We start from the raw sequence: 12,139 nt of genomic DNA on the forward strand, positions 1-12,139 counted from the left end.
CCAAAATATGGACGTGTACTCTGCCAACAATGCGGCCACCTCGAGGTTACCGCAGGCAATGCCATCTTGGGAAGTGGGAGGATCACAGGTCTGCGGAACACCCCCATGTGCCGCCAATGATCTGACCACAGCTGTGGTACCCCACAAGCACCTGAAGTGCTACTTCTATGGCCTGTTAAAACCTCGAAGAAAACGCTGCCCAGCGAAAGACGCAGTTTGTGCTAACTGCAGGAAGAAAGGACACTACACCAAAGTGTGTAAATCCGGGTCACCCTCAAACCCAGTAACGGCACGAGTGGGCCTTGGATGTCGCCATCTTGGATGCTGCCATCTCCTCAACCAAGCAGCGCCTCCTGGGGGCCGCCATCTTGGATGATGCCATCTTCCCAACCCAGTAGCACCATTTGCGGCCATGACTACAGGATCATGACATCAACCTCCAAAAATTTCTCCAGGCCGCCAAACTCCTTAACCTTACATACAGTAAGGATAAATATGTGTTTTGCACAATTCGCCTTGCCATCCTTGGCTGCATCGTAGAGAATGGAGTCGTTGGCCCCGATCCTGACCGCATGTGCCCTCTGTTGGAACTCCCCTTTCCCCACCCTGAAAAGGTGCCTGGGCTTCTTCTCTTACTATGTCCAATGGGTCCCCAGTTATGCAGACAAGCCTCACCCCCTCATCAAATCCACCCCTTTTCCCCTGATGTCAGAGGCTCATGTGGCCTTCAGCTGCATCAAGGTGGATATTGCCAAGACCGCAATGCACGCAGTGAACAAAGCCAGCCCGTTCCAGATGGAAAGCGATGCATCCGACTTTGCCCTGACCACCACCCTTAACCAGGAGGGCAGACCCATAGCCTTTTTCTCCCACACCCTCCAGGGCCTAAAAATCCGACCCTCCTCAGTCGAAGAGTCCCAGGCCATTGTCGAGGAGACACTACCTTGCCAGCAAACGATTTTCCTTGCTGACTGACCAATGTGCAATTGCCTTCATGTTCAATAACCAGCAGCATGGTAAAATCAAAATCCACAAGATATTGAGGTGGAGAATCGAACTTTCCACCTACATTATAATTACAATATCTTGTACTGGGCCAGAAATCTCAATGAATCTCCAGATGCCCTCTCCCACAGAATATGTGCCAGTACACAAATAGGCTGGTTACAGGCCCTCAACAATGACCTCTGCCACACCAGGGTCACCAGGTTCTACCACTTTGTCAAAGCCTGCAACTTACCTTAATCCATTGAGGAGATCAGGGCCATGACCAAAAATTGCCAGGTCTGCAGAGTGCAAGCTGCACTTCTATCGGCCAGTCAGAGCATGCCTGATAAAGGAAACCCGCCCTTTTGCTTACCTGAACATCAACTTCAAAAGGCCCATCCCCTTGTCCGACCGCAATGCGTACTTCTCAACATCAGTTACGAGTACTCATGTTCCCTGTTCGACATCCCCTACCCCAGACATGACCACTGCCACAGTTATCAAGGCCCTACACAATCTCTTCACTCTGTTCAGGTACCCCTGCCATATCCATAGGGTCCTCTTTTGTGAGTGATGAGCTGCATCAGTACCTGCTGGCTAGAGGCATTTTACGAGCAGGACCACCAGCTACAACCCCAAGAGAACAGGCAGATGCAAAGGGAGAACGCAACCATCTGGAGGGCCATCCTCCTTGCCCTGAGGTCTAGAGGCCTTACAGTCTCCTGTTGGCAAGATATCATCCCCAATGCACTCCACTCAATCAGATCACTCCTATGCACTGCCACCGGTGCCAATTCACATGAAAGAATGTTTTCCTTCCCCAGGAAGTCGGCTTCAGGGACCACACTACTGTCCTGGTTGTAGTCCCCAGAGCCAGTCCTTCTCCAGAAGCATGTGAGGAGCTATAAGTCTGACCCACTGGTCAAAAGGGTCCATCTTCTCCACACCAATCCCCCCAATATGCCTATGTGGCATACCCCGATGGGCGTGAGGATACGGTCTCCCTTCAGGACCTGGCACCCCCAGGAACCCCCAAGATCATTACCAACCACCCCGAAGCCCCTTCATCTACCATTATCGTGCACCAGTGTCATAACATTAACCCCTGCCCCAGTGGAGGACATGTTAGATCGGCACCACGCATACACCAACGGAAACATACAAGTGTCCCAGACCAACCAACGAAAGACTTAATCTGTAAGAACTTTTAAATCACTTCACCTTGCTGGACTCTTTTTAAAAACAAGGGGTGAATGTGGTAAACCATTGTCTATATGTTTGGTTTTCTATGACACGCTCTTTGCTGACTGTGCCTGAGGCTTCTCCCACTGACCCCTGGATTAAGGCGACTGTGTCACAGCCCTCTCCTCAGTTCAGGGTAGTCAACCAGCATGGATGGAAATCCATTCTGTAGTTAATAAAAGTCTATCAGTTTCTCAACAACTTCTAGTCTTTGGAATTATTGATGGTGCATCTGAAAAGCAGGTAGATGCCTGTATAAAAAGCTGGGGCCATACCTGTTAGCCTGTACTCCCGCCTCTTCTCCTACCTCCTTCCTCTCCTTTCCCCCACCTTTTTATTCAGGCATCTATCTGCTTTTCCAGATTCCTGATGCCAATGGCCTCAGGCCCAAAACATTGCCTTTTACTCCCTATGGTTGCTGCATGACCTGCTGAGTTTCTCGAGCACTTTTCTGTCTTCTAACTTCAATAGTGTTTTCTTTATAAATGGATATTAGGGTATATTTTAACAGACCAATTATACAGTTTTTGGATGAATGGTGTAATCTAACTTGCTTCGGAGTGTTTCGGGAATTCTTTAGGGTCAGAAAGGCCAGTTCCAGGGGACAAATAACATCTTTCTGAAATGAAACATTTATAAATCTGTATTAAGGAGTGCAGCCATGTTGAAAACAATATCTGGATGATCATTACTTTAACATTCAGTCAGAACACCAAAAAAATGATGGTTTAAAAATGAGCGAAGGGTTTTCTGTCAGTCTATAATTTTCTGAAACCAACAGCCAACCTTCAGCTTGAGCCCAATATAGAGAAGAGCAGTCAAAAGTTCATTGCCACAGTTGAGTTTTCATTCCTCTAGGCATTGATCCGAACTGGCATTCATGTCAATAGGAATAGAATATAAGAGCAGGGATGTGATGTTGAGGCTTTACAAGGCACTGGTGAGACTTCACTTGGAATATTGTGAGCAATTTAAGATCCTAATTTAAGAAAGGATGTGTTGACATTAGAGAAGGTTCAGAGGAGGTTCACATGGATGATTCTGGGAATGAAAGGGTTATCATATGAGGAGCACTTGACAGCTCTTGGGCTGTACTTGTTGGAATTTAGGATAATGAAGGGGGGATCTCATTGAAACATTTCAGATGTTGAAAGGCATGGAGAGAGTAGATGTAGAAAGGCTTTTTCATAGTAGGAGAGTCTAAGACAAGAGGGCACAACTTCAGGATTGAAAGGCATCTACTTAGAACAGAAATGTGGAGAAATTTCTTCAGCCAGAGGGTGATAAATCAGAAGAAATTTTGCCACAGCCAGTTGTGGAGGCCAGATCATTGGGCAGAGATTGATAGGTTCTTGATTAGTCAAAGCATCAAAGGTTATGGGGAGAAGGCCGGGCAATGGGGCTGAGTGGGAACACGATCAGCTCATGATCAAATGGCGGGGCAGACTCAATGGGCTGAATAGCTTACGTCTGCTATTATGTCTAATGGTCTTATTTCTCCTCTGACTAGCACTTCGGATTATTAACAATCCTGATACTTTTTAATCTATCATCTAGCTTCCTAAATTCAGCTTGTCGGTGTAGGTTCTCATCCCATTTTTTTAAAGACGTTGGTACCTTCATGCACCATGATAACTAGGTATCACCCTTTTAACTCCAGTAAGTTAGTTAAACATGAGACGCCCTTCTTGAATCCACAAAAAAATTATTTCCAGATTTCTCATTATTTCTTCCTGAATGAGAGCATCAAGAATTTTCACAACTATGAAGGTTTAGTATTGTCTATCTCCTTTCTTAAACAGTGGAGTTACATTCACTATCTTCCAATCCACTGGGACCTGCCAAGAGTCCAGAGAATTTGGTAAATTACCACCAATGCATTTACTATAATGTCCATTTTTTTCAGTACCTTGAGACTTATCTAGCTTTAAGCCCCTAGTTTGTCCATCACTACCTCTTTAATGACAACAATTGTTTCAAGGTCTTCACCTCCCATCAATACCTTAACATCAATCTTTGACACAATGGTCATTGTCACTTTGCCTTACCAAATTGGCTGACCTTCCTAAATGCAACACTAACCATGCCACAATGGTTTATCTGTACCTTGAAGGACCTTGTAAAGTTCCCAAGGCTGTGAAAAGTGGCTTTGTTTCTCTTTCTTTGCAGGGAAAACAGGTGAAAAATTCACTCAAGCTCTTCTGAATGCTCAGCCTTTTGTGTTGGTCTCCATCCCCACACAGATTAGCAAAGTGGCTCCCACAACCTAGTTCTGATCCTGAACTCAAGTGCTGTCTGTGTGGAGTTTGCATGTTCTTCCCTATAACTGCACAGGTTTCTGCTGGTGTTCTGGCTTTTGCTCACATCCCAAAGATGTGCTGATTGGTGAGGCTATGTCAATCAATCCTGAGTGTAGATGAGTGACACGAGGACAAGCAGCTGATTGGCATGTGGGAGAGGAGGTTCCAAAGAAACACACAGGGGAAATGGAACCAATAGGAAAGCTCTGTTTGCTAGCATAAACCCTATGGGCCAAACAGCACCCTTCCATGTCATAACAAAGCATTAATCTCAAACTCATCTGTACCAACATGTGCAAACCTAGCCAGACTGGAAACTGTGATGGGGAATCAAGTTAAGGTTATCTTTGTTGAGAATGCCTCAAGCTACAGCTGCTTGCTCAGACCCCCATGTTGTGAAAGGTTTTGCAGTGATATTGCATCTTCCATTTCCTCTGCTGTATCCCATGTATATCAGAGCTTCAACTACCAATAATTTTATTTTTGCCATTGTTGTTTCAGATAACATGCACGCAACTATATCTATGATTTAATCTATGATTATGATATAAGCTATGATTGAAGTGACTTCCTATATCGCTTGCAAGTGAAGTTTGTTGCATAATCTCTTTTAAAAAAAAAAGTATGACAAATATTTTCAATAAATTGACTCAAAAGTCCAGATTTATTCTTCACTTACAATTTTACACTTTAATCTTGACCATGTTTACTCCCCCCTCCCCCTCAGTGCCACAGCCTGTTTTAACTTTGAAACTACTATTAACAAGGCAGGAAGACCGTCATTTCCAATAAAATCTTGCATTGCTCACATTTACTGCACAGGTACAAACTTCATTACAATAAACATTAGTAAGAGGTCAGCTCTCAATCGATCTTGGCAGCACATCCATCAGTAGTGACTATAATATTGTTCCATGAATGAACATGAAAGTGTGTCTATTGTAATTAATGCAATCTTAATGGCTTTTGTTTCCAGATTGATTGAAGAAAGCCTGATTGTGCCCCTTCTTTTCCAGGTTATAGTGGTGAGTATCAAGTATGTTTCTCTCTATTTTACTCTCAGATAGCAGTTTTTGCAGGAATTTAATTGCAACCACGTTAGAAGAGGTATGTTGATTTTTATTTTTATTTTTAAAATTTAATTTATTTTTGTATTTATTTGCAGCACAGTAGAAACTGATTCTGGCCATTTAAACCCATGCTGTCCAATTGCACCCAAGTTAACCTACAACTCCTGTATGTTTTGAAGGGTGGGAGGAAACCGGATCACCCAGAGGAATCCCAGACATGGGGAGAACATACAAACTCCTTACAGACAGCACCAGATTTGAACCCGGGTTGCTGGTGCTGCAATACCATGCTAACTGCTCCGCGAACTGTCCCACACTGCACACATAAACACACGTGGGGACCAAAGTAGAAGTCACTGGGTTAGGCACCATCTCTGGAGGCAAAGAGATTGTTGTGTGGGAAGGGAAGAGTTCAGTGAGTTCAAAGAGCAATGAGTCTGGACATCAGCTGAACACAGAAAGAATTTTTATTGAATAACATGTAAGGGGATCACACAAGGATAACACACACGAGTACTCTCTATCACAAAACAAATATAATCAGTCACATCAGACCTAATACTACCAATACTAGCAACTGCTTACACTCGTACAAATGCAGAACAACCCAGTCACATCAGACTTAACACTACCAATACTAGTAACTGTGTACAGACTCACAAACACAATACAACCCAGTCACATCGGACTTAACACTACCGATACTAGTAACTGTGTACAGACTCACAAACACAGTACAACCCAGTCACATTCGACTTAACGCTATGACACTAGCAACTCTGTACAGACTTATAACAAACAAGGATTACAATACGCTACCCGCCATTCCTTGTCTAATGTGGAAATGGCTCCAATGCTATCTAACAGCCCCAATCCCTGTGTAGTATGCATCTTACCAACGATTTCTCCAGTGTTCTTTATAGTGTTACGAGCCCAGAGGACCCCAAACCCAGCAGCAATAGATATTCACCACGGCAAATGGTTACTTAAACAAAAGTTGCTTTTAATTATCTTTAAACATAAAAACAATTGTATGTAATGTGTGTGTAAGTTCAGAAAAGGCGCCTCTTGCATGAACCACTAGGGCTTTGACCAGGCTGTCTTACAAATGGGCTTTCCATAAGCTTGCCAGCTTGTCCTGTTCCAGTCCCAGCTGCTTCTGCTGGCTGTAATACTGTACCATATCTGTGTGTGTGTGTCTCTCTCTCTCTCTCTCTCTCTCTCTCTCTCTCTCTCTCTCTCTCTCTCTCCAAGAGAAAAGCCTGTTTGAATCTCTCTGCTTGCAAAACCACATGACCATCTCAGAACAACAAATTATCTGCCAGACAATCTGCTGGTCCAGCAAGATCTTTCATCTGGTGCCTTTTGTGAATAACAAACCATTAGTGAAGTCTCTTGAGCACTCTTCAAAGCTCTTGCAAATGCTATGAGGCCCAAATATGTCTAGCATGGGGCAGAGCTCCAGTATTTTAAATACAATCAGTTTTAAAGTGTTTGTATGTGACCTACTCTAACAAACCTTTCCAAATTTATCTCCCAAAAACATATCTATATACTCTGTCACAATAGCTTGTGACCTGGAGTGGAGCAAGGTTCATCTCAGAGCCAAAGAGCAAAGAGGAATAGCTACTGCAAATGGTGGACTTTATAGTACAGTAAGCTAGAGGGTATTGCCCTGGTAATCACGAGGTGATTAAAAGGGCTGATGGTTAGGTGCGCACTAATGGGTGGGCAGAGAGTGGAGGAGAAGCCCAGTACCTCTTCAGTGCCATACTGCAATCCACTGAAGAGGTACTGGGCTTCTCCTCCATGAAAAACAAGAACTGGTTCAACGAAAACAACCAGGAAATCCAGGAGCTGCTGGCAAAGAAGCGAGCTGCCCACCAGGCTCACCTTGCAAAGCCGTCCTGGCCAGAGAAGAAACGAACCTTCCGTCGCGCATGCAGCCATCTTCAGCGCAAACTCCAGGAGATCCAAAATGAGTGGTGGACTAGCCTCGCTAAACGAACCCAGCTCAGCGCGGACATGGGCGACTTCAGGGGTTTTTACGAGGCTCTAAAGGCTGTGTACGGCCCATCACTCCAAGTCCAAGCCCGCTGCGCAGCTCAGACAGCAAAGTCCTCCTCAGCGACAAGATCTCCATCCTCAACCGATGGTCAGAACACTTCCAATCTCTTTTCAGTGCCAACCGCTCAGTCCAAGAATCCGCCCTGCTCCAGCTCCCTCAACAGCCCTTAAGGCTAGAGCTGGATGAGGTCCTCACCCGGGAAGAGACATATAAGGCAATTGAACAACTGAAAAGTGGCAAAGCAGCAGGTATGGATGGAATCCCCCCAGAGGTCTGGAAGCCAAAACATGCATGCCAAATTGCATGAGTTTTTCAAGCTCTGCTGGGACCAAGGAAAGCTGCCTCAGGACCTTCATGATGCCATCATCATCACCCTGTACAAAAACAAAGGCGAGAAATCAGACTGCTCAAACTACAGGGGAATCACGCTGCTCTCCATTGCAGGCAAAATCTTTGCTAGGATTCTCCTAAATAGAATAATACCTAGTGTCGCCGAAAATGTTCTCCCAGAATCACAGTGCGGCTTTCGCACAAACAAAGGAACTACTGACATGGTCTTTGCCCTCAGACAGCTCCAAGAAAAGTGCAGAGAACAAAACAAAGGACTTTACAGCACCTTTGTTGATCTCACCAAAGCCTTCGACACCGTGAGCAGGAAAGGGCTTTGGCAAATACTAGAGCGCCTCGGATGCCCCCCTAAGTTCCTCAACATGGTTATCCAACTGCACGAAAACCAACAAGGTCGGGTCAGATACAGCAATGAGCTCTCTGAACCCTTCTCCATTAACAATGGCGTGAAGCAAGGCTGTGTTCTCGCACCAACCCTCTTTTCAATCTTCTTCAGCATGATGCTGAACCAAGCCATGAAAGACCCCAACAATGAAGACGCTGTTTACATCCGGTACCGCACGGATGGCAGTCTCTTCAATCAGAGGCGCCTGCAAGCTCACACCAAGACACAAGAGCAACTTGTCCATGAGCTACTCTTTGCAGACAATGCTGCTTTAGTTGCCCATTCAGAGCCAGCTCTTCAGCGCTTGATGTCTTGTTTTGCGGAAACTGCCAAAATGTTTGGCCTGGAAGTCAGCCTGAAGAAAACTGAGGTCCTCCATCAGCCAGCTCCCCACCATGACTACCAACCATCGGGCACACAAAACTCAAATCGATCAACCAGTTTACCTACCTCGGCTGCACCATTTCATCGGATACAAGGATCGACAACGAGATAGACAACAGACTCGCCAAGGCAAATAGCGCCTTTGGAAGACTACACAAAAGAATCTGGAAAAACAACCAACTGAAAAACCTCACAAAGATTAGCGTATACAGAGCCGTTGTCATACCCACACTCCTGTTCGGCTCCGAATCATGGGTCCTTTACCGGCATCACCTACGGCTCCTAGAATGCTTCCACCAGCGTTGTCTCCGCTCCATCCTCAACATTCATTGGAGCGACTTCATCTCCAACATTGAAGTACTTGAGATGGCAGAGGCCGACAGCATTGAATCCACGCTGCTGAAGATCAAACTGCGCTGGGTAGGTCACGTCTCCAGAATGGAGGACCATCGCCTTCCCAAGATCGTGTTATATGGCGAGCTCTCCACTGGCCACCGAGACAGAGGTGCACCAAAGAAGAGGTACAAGGACTGCCTAAAGAAAGCTCTTGGTGCTTGCCACATTGACCATCGCCAGTGGGCTGATATCGCCTCAAACCGTGCATCTTGGCGCCTCACAGTTCGGCGGGCAGCAACCTCCTTTGAAGAAGACTGCAGAGCCCACCTCACTGTCAAAAGACAAAGGAGGAAAAACCCAACACCCAACCCCAACCAACCAATTTTCCCTTGCAACCGCTGCAACCGTGTCTGCCTGTCCCGCATCGGACTTGTCAGCCATAAACGAGCCTGCAGCTGACGTGGACATTACCCCTCCATAAATCTTCGTCCGCGAAGCCAAGCAAAAGAATGGGTGGGCAGAGTGTAATCTTGATTGGCAGGTGATGCGACTTCTGATTAGGTTCCAGATGGAGAGATCACATGGCCCTCCACAATCCAAACTACAAGGATGGTCGACATTTGGAATTTAGACATTGCATTAGGCTAGGCGTGGTTCAAACAAGGAAGTCTGCAGATATTGAGGTCCAGTGCGGTGCACAAATGTGCTGGAGAAACTCAGCAGGTCATGCAGCATCTATCGGAAGCAAAACGGAGTTGATATTTCAGGCCTCAACCCTTCTTCGGAAATGTAAGGGTGTGGTTTTAATCCTGCTTGTCTTCAAACTCCTTTCCCTTTATATCCTACCATTAAGGATATTGAATTTCTCATTTGCAATTGAACAGAAACAATTTCATCATTTGACTTCCATTTGGGTTGGTAAGGTAATCCAATGCTTTAGCTGGTGCCTCTAGATTATTAATATTTTGCAAGTTTGATGCAAGGATCATATTGCTGTTGGCATACAGTGTCAGGTCACTTTGGACTAAAGAGATCACTAGAAAAACAAAGGGCAAAATTCAGGAGAATCTTTATCATTGATGGTTGAAGAGCCATGAGAAATTTGGGCTACTGTATATACTCATGTAATGGATGATCCCGTTTAATAGTCAAACCCCCCCCCCTACCCAAAAATCACATGTTTTCCATATGACCTGTGTAAAAAGTCAACCCCTCCTTATTTTTGGCCCCAACCACCTGCCCATCCAAGCTCCTGACATCTCAACTGCGAACCCTGGCCTCGTCCTCCCGCCCATCTGAGCTCCTGATGCCCTGACCGTTGATCCTCACTCCAGCCACCCGCCTGCTCACCAGAGCTCCCAACATCCCAAACATAAACCCTTGCCTTGATTGCCTGACCACCAGAGCTCTCAACGCCCTGATCATCTGCCCATCTAAGCTCCTGATGCACTGACCATGGATCCTCGCCTCACCCACCCACCCACCAGAGCTCCAGTCGCTCCGAACACGATCCCTCACCCTGGCCGCCTGCCCACCATAGCTCTCAATGATGTGGCCATAGATTCACTCCTAGGCCCTGGCCACCTGGCCATCTGAGCTCCCAATGCCCCAAGCGTGAACTTTCCACCCTGTACAAGCTCCTGACACCTTGACCGCAGTCATAAGTGTGTCCTGTGTAAATGTTAACCACCCCCCCAAATTTGACCAAAAAATTAGTCCAAAAAACTCAACTATTACATGAAAGGAAGCATTAGGGTACAGATCTTGCTGGGTCTTCTGTAGCTTGTTTCTACAGCAAGCTCTTTTCTGCACTGCTTGATTTAAAATGTTTTGTGTCATATCCTGCTGCAAGACTAAATTGATAACAAAGAGAAAAAGATAAGTGGGAATCAAGGAATTATTGGACTCAATAGCGTGTGTCCTCAACCAACAAGATGTAGGAATTAGAAAGAAGCAGATACAATGGAAATGGGAGGGCAGCCTAGATTACTTAGGCTCTGAAAGATCAATACGGGGGGAAGCAAATTGTGTCAGAAAGAAAAAGGGAGCTTTGTGGTTTACAAGAGATTGCCATTTGAAAAGAGGGTGGATGGAAGTCAGAGAACCATAGAACACTACAGCACAGAAAACAGGTCATTTGGTCCTTCTAATCTGTGCCAAAACATTATTCCACTAGTCCCATGGACCTGCACCTTGTCCATAACACTCCAGACCTCTCCCAACCTTGTATCTATCCAAATTATTCTTAAAGTTTAAGAGTGAGCCTGCATTTACTACATTCCACTCTCCCACCACTCTCTGAGTGAAGAAGTTCCTCCTAATGTTCCCCCTAAACCTTTCCCCTTTCACCCTAAAGCCATATCCTCTCATATTTATCTCTCCTAATCAAATTTACTTTGTCTATACCCTTCAGAGTTGCTGGCATTGTTAGCACAATGGTTAGCGTAACTCTACTACAGCACCGTGACCAAGGTTCAAATTTGCCACTGTCTGTAAAGAGTTTGTACGTTCTCCCTGAGTCTGCGTGAGTTTCTTCCAGGTGATCCGGTTTCTTCCCCCCTCCAAAATGTACGGGTATTATAGGTTCATTTGGGAGTAATTGGATGGCACAAGATTAAGTGGCTGGAATTGACCTCTACTGTGCTGTAAATAATATTAAAAAATGTAAATTTAAAAGTTTGAAATTTAATTTTAAAACTTTATACAATTATAATAGCTCACTTTCTGTCATTGGAGAAAGTATGGTGTACTGCTGTACTACTATTCTACTATTGTACTAGTATTCTACTGCTGTAATATTGAAAATTCAAATGTTAGCATTCAAGGACGTCTTTTGAAGTGACCAATATATTTTTTCAACTTGTTCTTTGACTTATCACATCCTGAAGGACACAGCTCACAGCTTGCCGTACCTTATCCAACATTCCGCTCCCTGTTTGACAGCCTCAACTGTCCTGTTCCTCAACTGACCCCAATATAATCTAATCCGTGTCTATCTATCAGCAGTTGTCACCAAAAT

The 12,139-nt window shown here is 45.2% G+C and overlaps 1 protein-coding gene across 13 annotated transcripts in view; it reads left to right on the forward strand.

The window, feature by feature from the left end:
- The window catches only part of ulk4 (unc-51 like kinase 4), a 655,266-nt gene that overhangs the window by 449,893 nt on the left and 193,234 nt on the right, over nucleotides 1-12,139 (forward strand). For all 13 annotated transcript variants that reach the window (XR_011348088.1, XM_069908808.1, XM_069908860.1 and 10 more), the window contains one exon: nucleotides 5,506-5,554. Coding sequence is in view for 12 of the 13 variants with exons in the window: in XM_069908808.1 (XP_069764909.1) it covers nucleotides 5,506-5,554 (49 nt within the window). In the remaining variant the exon portion in view is untranslated. The remainder of the gene's footprint in view (nucleotides 1-5,505; nucleotides 5,555-12,139) is intronic.

Source organism: Narcine bancroftii, chromosome 1 (assembly GCF_036971445.1).
Source record: "Narcine bancroftii isolate sNarBan1 chromosome 1, sNarBan1.hap1, whole genome shotgun sequence".
Taxonomy (NCBI): domain Eukaryota; kingdom Metazoa; phylum Chordata; class Chondrichthyes; order Torpediniformes; family Narcinidae; genus Narcine; species Narcine bancroftii.